Genomic DNA, 19,078 nt, shown 5'->3' on the forward strand with positions numbered 1-19,078 from the left:
CACAGTAAGTTGCATGGTAAGGCTTAGGTTGTATCAACCTAAGCCTGTTTCTCAGCCCATTCAATTTGCCAGTCTGGAAAAAGGAGAGTTGGGATGTGCAAGTTATCTGTTTAACATTCTTTCTTAGCTCTGAAGACACACACAGCTCTGATGACCCTCATGACACGAGCATACCCTGAATACCCACTGGATCTTAAGCGTAAATCTAACAGGGATGAAAATGGAGAAGGTCTAGAACGTGTAGGCCTGGCTCTTAATTGACAGAACTTCAGCCAAACTACTCAGTCCCAAGTCTACATACTATCTGTGGCTGGAAATATAGTTCAATAGTAGAGTACTTGCTTATCAGTGCTAAGAGGCTAAGGCCTCGGGGATTCCATCATCAGCAAGATAGATAGACTAGATAGATTAGATAGATAGATAGATAGATAGATAGATAGATAGATAGATAGATAGATAGATAGATAGATAGATAGATAGATAGACAGACAGACAAACTACCTCCATGTAATACCACAGATTACACATATACATATATTTATCTATACCTATACTTATATACATATAAATACACACACACACCCTAAATACTTAGCAGGCATCTACAATTTACCAGACACTATTCTAAGCATTTAGAATGTAACAGTGGGATAAAGGAAAAAAGCAACAAAGTCATCTCTGCCTTCATAGAACTTACATTCTGTTAACACTTAGATATCATCAAGGTGTTTTCCAAGTATGAACTCACTTAAGATTAAATTAATATCACCACTGTAGAGATGATACAGTGAGAACCAATTAAGAGGGGCAAATAAATGCCCCAGGTACACAAAATAAGAAGAGCTGCTATAATCTGGGATCTGCATTTGCAATTCTGATTATTATACACTCTGCCTCTTGAGTTTAATAAAATTGTTTTAGCCAAATAATATAAATGCACTCACAAAAGCAAGCTTCCATATAAACAGGAGCAGGAAGAGAAGCATATGGAATAATCTCCAAGACAAATTAAGTTTAAAAAGAGTGCATATATGTTTCATACAGGAAATATGTAATTCACAGTTCTAAAATACATCTTTTTCTTATACTGACAAATGTAGACACAACAATCACCGATTTCATTTTTAAAATGTCAGACAATCTTCCTTGTATTGACCCCTAAAGCAATTACTATCAGTATGTATTAGTAACTTAAAGAAGAAAATTTTCCGTAACAATGATCTATTCCAATTTTGCTGAACAAATTCTTGTAACTAAAACTTCAAGGTACTTTTTTAAAATGTGGAAATCACATTGTTTTGTACCTACTTCTCTCCTCCTATGAATTACAACTCTATTACTCTCCCTCCCTCCCTCCCTGGAGTTTCTGCCCTCATGTGAATGTTTGCTCTCCAGAAAATGCCTGTAATGTTTGTATTGCCCAAAAATGTTCCCACAAACTCTTCTTTAGCTGGCATTAACCTGAATTATTTGCATATTTACAACCGAATATGCTTATAGTAATAAATGTACAAACTGTAAAGACAATGTACAAAAATCCATGTTTATAAAAAGAAAACATGTAAATTATAAAAACATACTGGAAATACAAAACTGTGAAAGTTAACCCAGCTTAAGACCCTTATTTCTCATATAAAGATTAATAATCTGTTCTCCTACTTAAAAATCACATTTCTGACATTATAATACCAACTCCTTTTTCCATATGCTTTCAAAGAAGTCTTCAGAAACCAGGAAAGAAGCCACATTTTTCCTTTATCTATTCAACAGGTATTGGATGCTATTATGTGACAACAATATGGGAGATGGAGCAGCAAATAAAAGTTCTTATTTTATGTACTGCTGGGAAGAGAGGAAAAAATAAACAAGAAAAGTACCAAAAGTGCTGCTGCAGAGAGCAAGAGACAGACACTAACTCAACTATGTAAAACACAGCCAGATGACTTTGAGATGAACTGGCCAGGAGAAGTTTCTGAAGGGATATTTAAGTTCAATGCTTAGTGAAAAGAAGCCAGTAAACAGCATGGTACAAGTAAATTTAAAGGTCTTGAGGCTGGGAATAGATTTGACTTGTTCTAAAAGTCAATGTGATTACAACTCAGTGAAGAAGAAAGTCATGTAAGAAGAGGTCAGAGAAAACTAAATGGACTGTATCATATAGAGCTTTGTAACAAAGACAGAATCAGGATTTTAGTAATCAGCTGGTACAGAACAAGAATACTATTTATAAGATGCTTACAGAGAATATTTAAGAAAGCAACCAAGATGAGGAAGCTATTTGTTTTGTTTGGAAGTACTGGGGCTTGACCCCAGGTCTTGCACAAGCCAAGGCAGCTACTCTACCACTTGAGACACAAAGCCTTTTCAGTTGTAGTTATTTTTCAGGTGACTTCAACTTTTCTTTTGAGTCAGAGTGGGACCATAACCCTCTTACCTATGTATCCTGTATACCTGGATTACAGACATGTTCCAATATGCCAGGCTTGTTATTCAAGATAGAGTCTGCTTTATTTTTTTAGTTTTTGCAGAACTCAGCTTAAACCACAACTCTCTTATTTCTTCCTCCCCAGCAGCTAGGATTACAGGTGTGAGACACCTGCCTGGTTTACAAAGAACAATTTCAAACTATCCATATAAAATTATTTAATACTTCCAGCCCCTCCTCCATGTAATCTTTTAAAGTAGCTGATTATGCTTATTTATCAACAAATTTATCTCTTCCCACAGCATGTGAAGCAGAAAAAAAGCTGAATAAAGCAACAAAATATACTTACATCTGGGTATTCTTTTACAGGCACATAAAGTTTCTCTTGTAACTGAACAATAGGTCCCACAGCATCAGGCAATTCTGCACTCCTTTTCTCTGTACTGCCATTTAATGTGTCATTGTACATGTCTTTCCGTACTCTGCTAATTTCTGTTAAAAGTAAAAATTTTAAATGTGTTAGACAAAAAAAAAGTTCTTGCTAGCCCAAGAAGATTAAAAAAAAAAAAAAGAGAGGTAAGGGGAAGATTTCATTGATAAAATGTTAACAACTCCAGTGAACAACATCTGGCCTATTCTATCATAAATCAAATTTTACATTTTATCAAATAATACATTTTATGAAAATAAACTTCTGAGCCTGAACTTTAAAACAATATGATGACTTATTTTACCTAAATTTTCATGTTTAATGAGGCAAATCATTTCAAATAGCCTCAATAAAGTACGTATGACTGCACACGCACACACATACACACATATACCCACCCCAAAAAACCTAATACCAAAGGCCCTTTTATACTTTTAAAATCTGTTGGAATGAGATTTAAACTGTACATTTAACTAACATTTTAGATATCTTTACAATAGTCAAACATGTTTTATAGACAATAAGCTACAAGTTTGGCAGAAGTATATGTAAGATACATATTTATTTTTTTTTAGCAATTAAAGCTATATGAGATGTAATGTCTTAGAGAAGGCAAAGGAAGAAAGAACTGAATGAACTTTAAGAAAAGCAACATTCAAGGAGAAAGGTAAGATCCAAACAGAGAAGACATGGAGCAGATAGGAGACCTGAAAGAGAGGTGTCATACATGCTAAGGTGATCCAACAGTGCCAAATTCTACAAAAATATAATAAAGAGCTAAAGGTAATACCATGGATTGAAGCACCAAGAAATTTCAAGGGAAGAAAGGTTAAGGAAAATAAAACAATCCTGGATTATTGAAAATGCTAGAAAGACATTTAAAAGGAAACTACATTAAATGCTCATATATAAATTTTTTAGTAGATGACTTTATGAATCAAATCCTATGAAGAAAATTGATTACTACTTCAAGTACCTATTAAGCTTATAGCAGGTCCTAGAGGACAGGATTCTTTCTGGACAGTGGAACAAGCCACAAGGAATGTAATTATGGTTAGTGAGCAACTAAGTTAACGCTCACTGCACTCTACATAACAATGCCTACCTACTATCTTCCTTGGGAAAAAGGCTTTCATCCAAGTAAGTGAATGCTGCATATTTTCCAAATAAGAAATTTCAGCCAACTAATATTAAGGAACTATCAGATACAAATGTACTCCTTAATTTTCTTAACTATTTACTTAAATCAGTTAATATCCAACACAGGAAAAAGGTATGGGTCAAAGGTGTTCTTACTCAATTATCAAATCTTAACCACCCAAAAAAAGAAAACCCTGCCCATTTTCTGCTTCAGCAACAGCAAATGGAAACAGTATAAAAGCAAGAGAGTACCTTGGATATGACAAGAATTCACTTTTTTAGTACTTTATGTAATAAAGTACATTTTTATAAACTGTACTTTGCATTTGCGTGTCTTATACTATAAAATGTAAAAGTGTAATTATTTGTATACTTCTAGTTTTATCATGAAATCCTTCATAATAATGTCCAGTATCAAGATAGTGTTTTGCTTAACCAAAGAGCATTAGAAATTTTTAATTAAAACTTCACATATGTTTTAGTCAAGATCTCTGTATAAAAGCATTTTAGGTAATTTATCATTTAAATTTCTTCAGAAACTGCCTAATCCTTGTTATTAAGTTAGCACAGCAACAATACATAAACTTGACAGTAATAGTCTCATAGAAAAATCATACATAAAAACTGCTTAAACTACAGATGGAAAATAAGTAAAATCCACCAGCATATTAAAAATTGCACCAAAATAATACAGAATTTGTTACTATGAATTTAAGAACAGTTCAATGTTTAACAATCTATTGTAATAAATACCATATAATGTAACCCAATCAGGGAGGGGAAAAATGGTTTTCCAGGTAATTAAGCCTAGGAAGATTAAAAGAATCAATGGTAAACAACTTTTAAATATTAGTGCAAATATGACATTAATATAACATACATATAAGTAACACAGAACCAACAACCTTCTATACACATAAACTAAGTTAGATGATAGAATACATTTACTATTTTAGTTATAATTTCTATAAACACCTTTGTTTTTTTATTAATAACTAAATGTACCACAGAAGTGTTGCCTACTATGCCTCCAGCTTCTTTTTTTTTGTTTTTTGTTTTTTTTTTGGGTCCGGTTGTGGGGCCTGAACTCTGGGTCTGGGCGCTGTCCCTCAGCTCTTCAGCTCAAGGCTAGCGCTCTACCACTTGAGCCACAGCGCCACTTCCGGCTTTTTTCTTTTTGCTTATGTGGCGCTGAGGAATCGAACCCAGGGCCTCATGCATGCAAGGCAAGCGCTCTACCACTGAGCCACCTTCCCAGCCCCTATGCCTCCAGCTTCTAAAATACTGAATGGGTTGGTCCTCAGTAAGTGCCTGATGGAACAGGTGAGTGAGGGGGTAAATGAAGGGAGCAATAAGCTAAGCACTAAACGTAAATAAACCAGTCTAATCTGGGAGACAGGTAAGCACTGTTTCTATTATTATTTTTCAGTCTTGAACATATCATGCAACTGAAGAACACAATTGTTTTCAAGACAAAGCTGTTGGGAATAAGATGACTCAGATATAGTCGTAATCTTTATGAAATGATGGTATATTCTGCAATCACAACTACAGCAGAGGGACAGATAGGGAGCTCAGGGTTCAAGGCCAGCCCTGGGGGAGAGGGGACTAGGGACTTTAATACCCTATCTGGAAAATAAGTAAAGTAAAAAGAGCCAGGGGTTCAGCTCAAGTGACAGAGCTGTTAGTATATAAAAAAATGTGTTAATTAATATGAGTTATACCTTACAATAGGAATGACAGTAACAGATTAGAATGTAAGGCTATATTCACATAAATAATTGAATAGATGAAATCTCCCCACATGACATTATTATAAAGAGGGGAAAAAGTACTTTTATGACAGGTATCACCTTAACCCAAAGTGATCAAGTTAAAATGTATGTGTGGGGCTGGGAAGGTGGCTCAGTGGTAGAGCGCTTGCCTTGCAGGCATGAGGCCCTGGGTTCGATTCCTCAGCACCACATAAGCAAAAAGGAAAAAGCCGGAAGTGGCGCTGTGGCTCAAGTGGTAGAGTGCTAGCCTTGAGCTGAAGAGCTGAGGGACAGTGCCCAGGCCCAGAGTTCAGGCCCCACAACCGGACCCAAAAAAAAAAAAAAAAAAAAAAAAAAATGTATGTGTGCTCCCTAGTTTGGTGCACTAGTTTGAGGTGACACAATAGTACTTGTGTGCTCTTTCCTAGCCCAGGATAGATAACCTCAATCTGATCAAGAGAAACTGCAGAATACATCACAAAATAATTCCTCAAAAATGTCTTAAGTCAAAAGTCACACATTGGAGGCAATAAAAAAAGGAACTCTCACCACATGCAATATGACTTGTAAACTAGTGAACAGTCCTCGATTCGTGTGTATTTTCTAATTCCTATACTGTACTATAGTTATGAGTCATGAGTGTTATTTTCTATTTTTCTGTAGGTCTCAATTTATTTAAAAACAAAGAATTAAAATTTTAAAAGCTTTAGTTTGAGCCATCAGAGTTATTTGTTCCGGAGACCAGAGATGGGAAGAAGGAATAACTAGTTGTGGGCAAAGAATGAATGTCACACAAATGCCTTAGCCTATGGAAAAAAATTTATCCTACTCAATGAAAAAACACTTTTTTACTAGTAGACCTAATAAAAATCAAACAAAATAATTTATTCTGCAATTTGATTAACACTAAATCAAATTAAAATTACAATGTTTACCTTCTTAAAGTACTTGGTACCCAAAATAAACAAGTTTTTTTTTTATTTAAGGAAGTGCTTAAATAAAGTATCTACTATTCTCCAAAAAAAAAAAATACACAGGTAAAACTTCTAATATTAATCTTAACTAAAGATGGCTTTCCTTAAAATCTTCATAGATTATATAATTTTTAGTTACAGTTTAATAGACCCTATTTAGGAAAAACATACTCACTTAAAACCTCACAGAACAGGAAGATTAAAATCCATAAATAATGACCTCTCCATAGGAAGTAACTGTCAACTCCATGTTGGCAGGGATAAATCCCAGAACCATTTTTCTTATGGCTTTGAACTTAACTTTCTGGGTCTCAATATTTTAATGTATAAGATGGTCAAGTTATACCAAATCAAATCATTTCTGTGGTTTCTATCTGCTCTAAAGTACCAACATTTAGGAGTCTTTGCATCTTCCATCTCCCGAAAGCCAACTCCATTTTGTGTTCTGAATCCCTACATGTAAGGGCAGTCCAGATACACTCAATTACCTATTCAGTCCTCAAAGGATTCAATTCTCCTCCTGGAAATGTCTTCCAACTTCTGGACATCAGGATTTAAGTGTTACCTTTGTGAGGTACTGAATCCTCCCACAACCAGGTTCTTTATACTTAATCATTTAGGTTAGTCCCTGTGTTTACCTTCTTGAAATCCCAAGTCCCTAACAACTAACCAGAAATTCCAAGTCCCTAATGACTTCAAATCAGACTAAAAGCAAAACTGGCCTTCTGAGCATTTGGAAAGTTATGTCTACATAGCAGGGGAAAATGCATTGTTTTTCCTAGATAACAATTCCTTTGATTTTTTAATTAGCCTTTTCAATTATATTCCAATTTCTACCTAAGTTCAATGAAGGAAAAGTTTCCACTGGTAATCATGTATCACAGGGTAGCATGAGTAACTCTTTAATTACACAAACAAAAGTAAATGATGTCAAATAACATTCACAGGGGTTAGAGCAGCCCAAATAAAAGAGAAATCTCTCATACTAGGAAAAATCTGAGGACTACTTTTAAGCCATAATAAGCAATCTATTATACACAACATTCCAAAAGGTAATGCCCTCAAGCACCCAGATTGAATTAGAAAGGAAAATAAAACCTCAGCAAAAATACCTTAGCTCTGTTTTTGTAACAACAACACAAAGAGGCCCTCAAATATCAAAGTAATTGGAAATGAAAACATTTTAACATGGTAAGCAATATGATCGCCTCTAATTAAGCCACAGTTGGCTTATTTCAGAATATCTAAGTAATGTTACAGGAAGGGCAGAGCTACATTTATTACATTTTTAATGCCTCCTAAAGTATATGTTTTATTATAACAAGTATTGGAAATAAATCCTAATATGAGATTTAATATGCAGATTGCAGCACTTTTTTAGATCATTAAAATTCAAATGATTAAAATGGAGACTAAATGCCATCATTTAATAAAAATTTCCAAAATAACCTAACAAAAACCCTAGTAAAGGACATCAGGGCAACCCTCTGCCTTCAGAGAGCTTAATGATATCCATATCAGAAAGCTTTTTCTGAACACACCAACCTGATACACGCCAAACCAAACTCCAAGAGGCTTCTGCCACTTGATCTCAAAAACAGCCAATCCATTCATACACCTCATACCTCGTTCAAAAGCAAATACTATGTACTCAATTTTCAAAATGTACACAGAACTGTAATTCTCACCACTTCAAACTCTACTACTCACTCTAATTCTGCTGTAGCCACAATTATTTCTTACCTAATCTAATGCAACTTACCTGACTGACTCCTTTCTATCCTCACTTGCTCTATTTTCAACCCTCCAAAATAAGCCAGCTAAAATTTGTGAGAACTGTCACTATCCCCCACTCAAAACCCTGTAAAGGCCAGGCACCAGTGGCACATGCTTGTAATCCTAGTCACTCAGGAGGCTGAGATCTAAGGATCATGCTTCAAAGCCAACCCCAACAGGAAAGTCCATGAAACTCTTATTTCTAATTAACCACCAGAAAACCAGAAGTGACCCTGTGGCTCAAAGTGGCAGAGCACTAGCCTCAAGCAAAAAAACTCAGGAACAGCACCCAAACCTTGAGTTCAAGCTCCAGGATGGGGAGAAAATCAACAACAACAACAACAACAACAAACACCTCTAAGGGAGCTGTGCACTTCAACATTTTGATCTGTGGTTTAAACTTTTAAATTTTATTTTGAGAGCCCAACAAGTTTGTGTTCATGAGTTTTATCAATACTTACCAATGCAGAAATTCAAACTGAATTTTTACACAATGAACTCATGACATGTTACAAATTCCCCATACATACAGTTGAAAGACAATGCATTTCCCAACAAAATGAAAAAAAAATGCTCTTTACTTATCTTCTGGCAAATTTCTGTTAAATGTGTGCCTTGGGACAGACAGATTCTCTTACCACACACAGCACTTGCATGGGAGTGACAGTGAAGACAGGATATAACTTCTAATGATCACAAAGATGGTTTGACTTCATCGATTGCCTGAAAGAAGGCACAGAACAACTCGAAGAGCGAGCCACTACTCTGATTAATTCTCCTTAGGTTGAGAAGAAAGCCCAGACCTTCACAAAGATTTAACCCTCCCCAACCACAACTTTTCTGACTTATTCTTCTAACTAACTAACCCTAATGCCCATTCACAGCTACAGCCACAAGCTACAGGAATAGAAGAATGTGCTGGTCCTCCTCTTGGAGAGCTGTTCCTTAAAGCAGCATGGGCTCCTACTGTTACCTCCTTCTAATCTGTGTCAATGTCAATTCCTCAAGATTCACCCAGATCTACTTAATATCACAATTTGTAAATTAAATTTAATTTAATTTAAAAAAATCACAATTTGTCCCAATCCATTATTACTCTTCTGATCTTTATCTTATTCAACTTATTCCCACAACTATAAGTGCTTAATATACTGTATCACATATTTGTGTATTGCTTACTGCCTGTTCCCCCCAAATGTAAATGGAGTGGAATTACAGCATTGCTTTTGCTTTATTTCCCAGTCACATCCCCTCTGAATAAACTGTTATTAGGACTATTAGCACAAAAACATACAAAGCTACAAAACATTCTAATAATTTCACTTCAGCATCAATAGGGTATTTGGTTGACAACTCTACTAGCTTGCTCTCCTTCCTTTTAAAGTAACATAATGCACTACTTTTCTTAAAAATATTCATAAGAAAAATGCTGCTCCTACAAATCAATATTGGACCCCAAGAACTGTAACGACTAATTGCTCAAGTTTTTTTTCATAAGCCTATATTTGTAGTCAGCACAGCCCTGATCAATACTCTACCCAAATATTTAGTAGAGATGTTCAGAATATAATGAAATAAATGCCTTTTAATTTCCTTAATGTCTAAGACATACAGACTATAACTAAAATGGAAGTAGCCTGAATAAAATATCACCTGAATATTTTCACCCAGTGTTCTAATAATCAATAGTCCTGATAGTACACTAGTATGTATCAGTATATTGACAGAATCAGGCAAAACTCCAAGGATACAGGAATAACCAAATACAGACAGGAGCCCTGTTCCATCAGAACTAAGTGAGCAAAAACCAACAGATGAAGCAGACTAATGGCTTCTTGAAGAAGTGTCTCAACATACAGTGTTTCTTCATGTAAAGTAGGAAAGGGGAACCTGTTTTCTACCAGCAGCCATTTATATATTTATAACATTCAAAGGCCATACAAAATTATTAATACAGGTAGTTAGACCAGGGCAGCTGACAAAAAGCTGTATAAGAAAACACTGTTAAGCTAACTGAAAAATAATTAAATAAAGTCTGAACTCTGGCTTTATTCGGATGCTACAATGTGGAAAACGAGACTCAAAACGCTTAAACTCTCATTTTAATGATTATAATGGAAAGGAAAATGGAAGTGGGAAAAAGATGCATTAGCTATCTACTTGATAACACAATATTATACTGATGGATCTAATTTAAGAAAAGAGGCTTATCACAGACAAGCTTCTTTTAACCTCTGGTACATTTTATCCCAAGAGTTGGGATAAACTAAAAGCTCAACTAAAAGTTTGGGGAAACTAAAAGCTCTAGTTTTCTAACTTCTAATCTCATCTCTGTATGAGACTGACATGCATTACATATGTATACGCACATTCATATTTATATTTTGGAAGTACTAGGGTTTGAACTCAAGAGCCTTGTGCTTTGGCTAAGCAGGTTCTCTACCAGCACTTGCTTTTTGCTAGCTATTTTGAGATAGGCTCTCACCACTTGCCCAGGCCCAGACTTTTGACAGTGATCTGCCATGAGAAACTAGGTAACAGATGCAAGCCACCACATTCAGCCACCTCTAACTAAAGAATCATCTCAAGGACTTTCCTGGCCAGCTTCTCACATACCTTAGGATGATAAGCATATACCACCACACCAAGCTATTGATTGAGAAAGGGGTCTCACGAACTTTTCTTCCTGAGCTGACCTCAAACTGAGATCCTCCCATTCCCAACTTTCCAAGTAGCTAGGATTACAGCTTGGGTCAGGTCATCAGGACTGATTATTAAGTAATGCTGGTGATTTTCCAGGCCAGTAGTTCTGTTTTCCTGGATCATGATACTTTTTTTTTTTGGGGGGGGGGGGGGAGGGCCCTGAACTCTGGGGCCTGGGCACTGTCCCTCAGCTTTTCAGCTCAAGGCTAGCGCTCTACCACTTGAGCCACAGCACCACTTCCAGCTTTTTCTGCTTATGTGATGCTGAGGAATCGAACTGAGGGCCTCATGCATGTAAGCCAAACACTCTACCACTGAGCCATCCTCCTAGCCTGATACTTTCTTTTATATTCAAGATAGTGGTTGAACAATGAATAATTGTGTATGTCAGAATAGTCACATACTATGATTTAGACAAGTTACCATTCAAATTAGCATAAGTTCCTTGAAAAATATAGGAAAATTTCACAGTAAAAAGTTCCATTAAGATGTAAAATAACTAAGTGCCACTAGCTCACAACCCTAGCTACTCAGGAGGCTGAGATCATGGTTTGGAGGCAGCCTAGGCAGATAAATCCAAGAGTCTCATCCAATTAACCAGGAAAAAAGCAAAAACTAGAAGTGTGCCTCACGTGGCACAGCACCAAACATAAATAAAAAAAGCCTAGAGTTCAAGGCCCTGAGTTCCAGCCTTAATACTGTCACATAACACACACCTATCAAAAAAAAAAAAAAAAAAAGAATTAACAGTGGAAACTCCTAAAAACAGTTTTTTTCTAAGTAATGGAGTGGTGGCATACAATCTCTCAAAACCAGGAAATTCACAGGTTCCAAAGCTATTAGTTGTCACCATTAGTAAAAGGTAAACAGCCCATTTAAATGTAACCAGACTAAAAAAGTAACCCATTTTAAGTACATACTAAATGGAGTAAGAGTAAGTCTTGAGAGAAACTAAATAATGTATTTCTTACATTCTGAATATCCAGTGCTTTCTTTTTTCTTGTGAAAAGATTGTCACTGTCAAATAAAGCCAGCCATTTACACAATCAAAGCTTCTTTATAGATGTACTCACAGTCACTACAAATAACTAGCTGTGGTATACAGAAAGGATAAAGCAATAGCCTCTCCAAGTCAGTTTTCCTCTTAACAATCACAAGTTAGGTAAAATTTTACTCTCTAAAAATTCACAAAATAAATGGAATCATAACTGTAAATATAATCTGTGATGGAGAGAAAATAATAGGGAAAAGCAAAATTTTTTTTTTTTGGGGGGGGGGTCCGGTCGTAGGCCCTGAACTCTGGGCCTGGGGCTCTTCAGCTCAAGGCTAGCGCTCTACCACTTGAGCCACAGCGCCACTTCCGGCTTTTTTCTTTTTGTTTATGTGGTGCTGAGGAATCAAACCCAGCCTCATGCATGCAAGGCAAGCACTCTACCACTGAGCCACCTTCCCAGCCAAGCAAAATGTTTTATTAAAACAAAAAACTTTCAGTCTACCTCAGTTCCTTCATCCATAAAATATATTCCCAATTCAAAGGGCTGCTATAAAGATTTCAAAAGATTATAAGCTCAAGTATGGTGATATGAATAGTACATACATCTATGCATTCATATGAATCAAGAGGTACACATATGAAGCCTATATGTATCCAAAACAATGCTATATTCTATATAAATAACATTATATTCTGATAAATAGCTCTGAAAGACAAGACAGGTTGAATTTCCCTTATCTAAAGTGTTTTAAGCTTTGGAATATTTGCATCTACATAATGAGACTATCTTGAAGACAGGACCAAATCTGAAAAGAAATTCATTTATCTTTTATATATATTGGGGGGAGGGGGTACTGGATGAAGAGGGTTGAACTCAGGGCCTGATACTTGCTTGGCTGGTGCTGGATCATTTCAGCTACCTGCCTCCCAGCCTCATATACTCTTGATACAAACAACCTGAAACTTAATTACAATGAGATCCATGGATAGAGGGTTCCAAGGAGACTGTTACTGAAAAAAAAAAAATCAGTAAATGCTCAGGATTCATAGAGTGCAGTACTGCTTAATTCACTGTTCTCATAATGCCACCTAAAGACATTCGACCTTTCCACAAACGCAACTTTTAACTTTTTACTTTGGTTTGGGGCACTTAGCTTTTGGAAGGTATATTTCTGCAAAAGGGCGGGGATGCAGACGATGCAATGATTTAAGCAGACCTGACAGACAACCTGGGACTAAGTGTGAGTTACTCCACACCATCGGAGCTGTTGTGCAACCTGGAATTTAAGCTCTTTGTCTCTGAAATTTCTTCTGGAATTATTACTGATTAATGACTTCCCTTGGTCAACACAAGATGATCAAGTATCTCCTTCACAGGATGAAGGAGTTTTAACAATATAATGCTACAGAGTACCAAGATAGAGTTCAATACTCTGAACAGATATGGTGGGTCATGAGTTAGGTTACTCATAATACAAGTTTCACCATTCTGTGTTGAAGTTTTACAATACACAGTTTAAATGCAAATAAAACAAAGACTATATTTTAGTAATTATTATTCATAAAATTGGAGTATTCTAACTCTTGAGACTGCAGTTCCTCATAAACATGTAGGAAATGTAAAATACATGGCAAATGCCTCAAAATATAGTAAATGGTTTTCAATTCATTAAGAATATCATACACTGAAATATTAAAAGCAGTGTTTTAAATATTTAATAAAATAAAAAAGTCCTAAAGTCTTTATGTATATTGCTTAAGAAATTTTAAACAAACTACCTATGGCTTTTAGGAATATTCAAGTGTCATTCATCTGAACTAAGCAGGCCAAGCAAAATACTCTTTATGATTCCTATGTTCTTCTCAATGTCGAAATGGGTGGATAAATTTAAAGCCTGTTCTCTCAAGAGTTGCTTTATAGGCAATTTTCTCCCAGTATCAAGGTCTGAAATTTCCATTTGGCTGCCAGTTTGCGATTAAATTCATCACCTTTATTATAAAAATGTGCTTTACTCCATGGCCTGCTGCACAAGAACTGTAAGAAAAACATTTTTCACTGCTAAAGGCAAAATCATTCTAAGCAACCACCACATTCACTTTAGACACTGGCTTTTTCAACCTGATGAAGCAGCCTATAAGTTCCTGGGGAAACTGTGACAAGAGTGTAGCCCATACAAATTGAGTTCTATAGAAATGCCATGCTTTACATTCTTGGGATAAAGCTGACCATATTTCCATTTATTTATTTATTTATTTTGTAGTGCTAAGGATTGAACCCAGAGCCTTGCTCTATTTTGGAGACTATATGCCCAGCCCTTAAAATTCCTTATGTGAAGATTCATTATTATTTTGAGTAAATCTCAAACTGAAAATCAGTATACAGAGCATATTTCTGAAGTTCAATATAAAGACGACAATTTTAAGTATCAGAAAAAATTAAGTTCCCACCTTTTACTCCATTATGTTCAAGTTCAGTTTGCTTCATAGTTTAACTTTCACCATCTGGGCAAATAGTCAATGGTCAAAGGTAGGTTTGCATCACATTTCTAACTGACTTTAGTTTCCTAATAAGTCACAATATAAAGAGGAAAAAAATCTGAAAGTATTTCCGAAATAATGACATGAAAGCTAATATACTTAAAGAAGTAGTATATACTCATTTGTGAAATTTAATATTGTAAAGATTATCTATATCATTAACTTTTAACAAACTTGGCCAGTAAATCAAATATTAGAACCTTGTAAATAAACTTGGTATATTTTTTCCTTTGTAAAAATGCACAGGAAAGAAAATCAGAACTAAATCTCACATTATGTTAAGCCTGTACGTAATAAGAGAATTTATCAAATTGTGTAATATGTGAACCTAGAAGAAATGTTCCATCTTTCTACTAGAAAATAAGGTGGCACTTTCCACTTTAAGCTGAGCATGCTTCTGTGAACAGCAGTTAAGTCTCAATACTCTCCTGTTTTCATTTTTTTCTCCATTCCATGGGCCATGTCTTACTTATCTTTTTGTATCCACAGCATCCAATATGGTGCTGGATTTTTTAAAAGGGAAAAACAAAAAACAAAACACTGTTGGAAAGCGCTTATTAAATCAAAACAGTTTAGTTTGCTAAACTATGTAAGTTACAATCCATTTAACCAATGAATATTAATTTACAAGGAGTATTGTTAATAAGACATAAAAATACTAGATTGGATCACAAGTACTACTGAGAGACAACACTGGGAAACTTTCAGTTTAGTTCTCTCTCTATATATATATATATGTATACGCACATGATCTATTTCATAACAAGTACCTTAGTTACAATGAAAAAATTTTAGTCATGCTATCTTGGCTCAAGTAGTTAGAACACACTCATTGATAATTAAGTCACAATAACATTAACAATCAAGTAGACTCATTTCATAACACCAAAAATTTCCAATTTAGAATCCCCTTGCTACTGTATTTTCATTCTTTTCCTTTTCTCAAGCTCCAAGTCACCTTCAAGGTAAAATTATAAAATAATCTATAACTTTAATATTCAAATTTGGTGAACTTACACACACCTTTACTCACCAGGTAACAAAACAGCTATGTCACTATGATATATTCTGACATTCAGCTAATATGCTTCAACTGAAACAAAAAAAATGAAAACCAAGTTTCATTCATATAAAAACTACATGTGAAAAATAATGAACTAGTATGTCCAATCAAATGGCTCAAACTTGTGATCCCAGCTACCAGGAGAGACCCTATGAGCAAAAAAAATAAATTTTAAAGCACAAAGGCACAACAACTGGGGCAAATTGTAGGGAATTTGTATAGCAATCCCTTACTACTGCCAGAAGAAAAATTAAGAAAAAAAAAAAGATTATCCTGCCCCTTACCACCATATAAAATAATTCCATTTCCTAAACTTTGATTTTTCTAATTCTGATCTTCTTTTTGTGTTCCCTAGGATTCTTATTCTTCCATCAAATTCATTTACCTATCATTTCCCCTTTTCACATTTTATTACAATTTTTCAAAGAAAAAAGCAACAAAGTATTTTTAGATACCTTTCAACCATCTCAAAATTTAAATAAGCTTACTCTGTCTCTAAAAAGCACGAAACTATATAGAACATGTATAAATATTAGTCAAGCAATGTTGGAGAATTGAAATTAAATAGTCTTATTTAATTTTATATTTTGTTAGTACCAGGGTTTGGACTTATGTTTGTTCAGCTTGCTTGCTAGGCTGGTGCTCTACTACATAATCCAAGCCTCCAGACCAGCTTTTTTGCTGGTTATTTTAAAGATGGAGATTCTTGAACTTTTCCACTTAGCTGGCTTTGAACTGAGATCCTCTAAATCTCAGCTTCCTGAGTAGCTAGGAATAGACACCAAGAAATTTTCTAATACTTTTATATTATTCTAGGGCAAATGACCTAGATCTACCAAAAAAAAAAATTAAAAAAACAAAATGGAGGAAATTAGCAGCCCTTGTAACAAAATACTCAAAATTCTTTATATTGTATAAAATATAAACAGTGAAAAACACTTTGCAAATCTGAAATGAACCACACATCTGAACTTATATACAAAGTGTTGGAAAATGCTAAGAGACTACCATGAACCCAGAAGAATCTCTTGTTTTTATTTAGTTTAACATCGTTTAATGATCATGACTGTACAATAGATGCTTAATTTTATTATTTTGAGAAAAAGTGTATTTCAAGCAATGAAACAGAACTGAAAATGATTGAGACTACTCACATCAAAGGGTAGCCAACTATCGAAATGATCTAGTCATGATGTAATTCTCCTTAGAGATCAGACCCAAGGGTGCTCTTCCTTGCTGGTATCACACAGATATAGCATTACCAAAGAGTCAATTCACCTACCATTCTTGAATCTAGCGATACCAAAATCATGTCTCCATACTTTGAGACTGGTGAACTGCATTTACATATAAAAATAACAGATGGTACTGAGATCGTTAAGATTCTTTCTAGCTTTGAAATCTAAGGACTGGAATTTCCTCTGGTCAAAGACAATTTTGGGAGAGGGTAGGAAGAGGCATCCCAAAGATTAAATCCAGAGCCTTGTGATACTAAAACAGCACTCCACTGAGCTTCTTTTTTTCTTTTCACAAAAATACATTCAGGTTTCCAAGTAAAGTGCTAGTTTACTATCTCTTCTTGTACTTCCCTTTCAGAAAGGCTACTATACAAACTATAAAGATCATCAAAACCTCACTTAATATGATTGCATAATTGCTGTACAACCAAGGGAAAACAGGACCTAAAAAGAAAAAAGAACACCTGAAAAATAAATGAGAAAAACAGTAGCAGCAAGTTATCTATCATGCTTAATATGCCACACTATAATTTAACCCTCATAAAACTAATGACAAGAAAAACTACACTAAAACTACACTAAACACAGATGATGAAAAGGAAGGAAGGAAGGGAACTGAGAGAGATGTCTCTTGTTATCCTAATATAAAGCTCCAGACAATTAAAAGTGTCCACCCCACCCCGAAACTTATTTACTTCACTATTTAGACTCCTTTTGTATCCAAGACACTGTTTTATGTTAAGATCACACACCTTTTCCTTTTCTCCACTCAAGTCCTATGTCCTTGGAAGGTCAAGTGCAAATTTATTACTTCTCCAGAAACATTCCATTACCCAAACTAAAGCACCCGCTTTTAGCACCTTTAATACACCTTTACATTACTTTTCATACCATTTTCTCATCAATTTTAAGGAACAAATCTAAAGCTTTGTTGTAGACCTCACAATGTACCATACTATTATCTACTTGTAAACAGAATAAAAAATTTCTACTATTAAATCACTAAACTAATATTGAAATAGATATCTTCAGCAAGATTTAGAAATTATACACTATATCATAAAAGTCCATTGCTTTTTGTTTTGCAATGCAAAATAACAGTTTGGTATTCGTAAGTGCCAATCACAATATTTGGTAAGGTAGGACTTTCTGAAAATTAACGTAATAAATTCTGAAAACATTTGCTATTGTCAATATACATAGTTTCTAAAAACAAAGTAGTATGTTCAAAAGAAATTTAACTCTTGTACACTTGGAGAACATGAAATATCACCATGAAAACTGAAATGATTTCAGGATACAAAATCCTATGAATAGCAATGGGAAATACATTATTCTTTAAAAAAAAAGAATGAAAAAGAAAAAAAAGGATAATAATATGGAAAGATCCCAATTTTCTAACGACTAATATAAGTTTAAAAAATAGAAAAAAAAATTGTACCTAATTCCGAATTATGCAAGGTTTTCACTTTTTAGTTGATACAATTAAATTTTTCTTAAAAGGAAGAAAATTTTATGAGAACAAATGTTTCTAATTCATAATGATTACCAGAAAGAAAACAGAGAAGATTCTCAGAGGCTCAGAGGCTCACTAACTAAGAAATAATCTTTAAAGTGACTGAAGGAATAATAGTTGCTCAGACTAAAGGAACCTCTCTAGCCAAGTGCCTTGGCAGTTTATAATTTAAATCTACCAATTATTAGTAAAAGCACTATTTCCAAATCATATATAAGAAATGAGTGTTTCTTCAACACTTGCACAGCATATTTTACAACTATATATAGAGATATGCATATATATATATATATATTCACCTAACTAAACTGACAAGAATGCCATAAAGGCTATAAACTAGAATAATAAAATGAGATAAGATTATCTTTGTACCACTGATAACTTTTTATTACTACAATAAACCAAGATCCTTAAAAGAACTTTCTTTTTCAACTAAACATATAATACTAAACTGACACACACTTTTTTCTGACTCACATTACTAAGCAGGCATCACCTCCTTATAGATTTTTAAACTGCAGATCATG

General features: G+C 34.6%; 1 protein-coding gene across 6 annotated transcripts in view; it reads right to left on the reverse strand.

Annotated features, from left to right (window-relative positions):
- Positions 1–19,078, reverse strand: part of Qki (QKI, KH domain containing RNA binding) — a 133,597-nt gene that overhangs the window by 102,450 nt on the left and 12,069 nt on the right. For all 6 annotated transcript variants that reach the window (XR_011369455.1, XM_070010998.1, XM_070010999.1 and 3 more), the window contains exon 2: positions 2,775–2,917. Coding sequence is in view for 5 of the 6 variants with exons in the window: in XM_070010998.1 (XP_069867099.1) it covers positions 2,775–2,917 (143 nt within the window). In the remaining variant the exon portion in view is untranslated. The remainder of the gene's footprint in view (positions 1–2,774; positions 2,918–19,078) is intronic.

Source organism: Dipodomys merriami, unplaced genomic scaffold (genome assembly GCF_024711535.1).
Source record: "Dipodomys merriami isolate MVZ:Mamm:240054 unplaced genomic scaffold, mDipMer1.0.p SCAF_8, whole genome shotgun sequence".
Lineage (NCBI taxonomy): Eukaryota > Metazoa > Chordata > Mammalia > Rodentia > Heteromyidae > Dipodomys > Dipodomys merriami.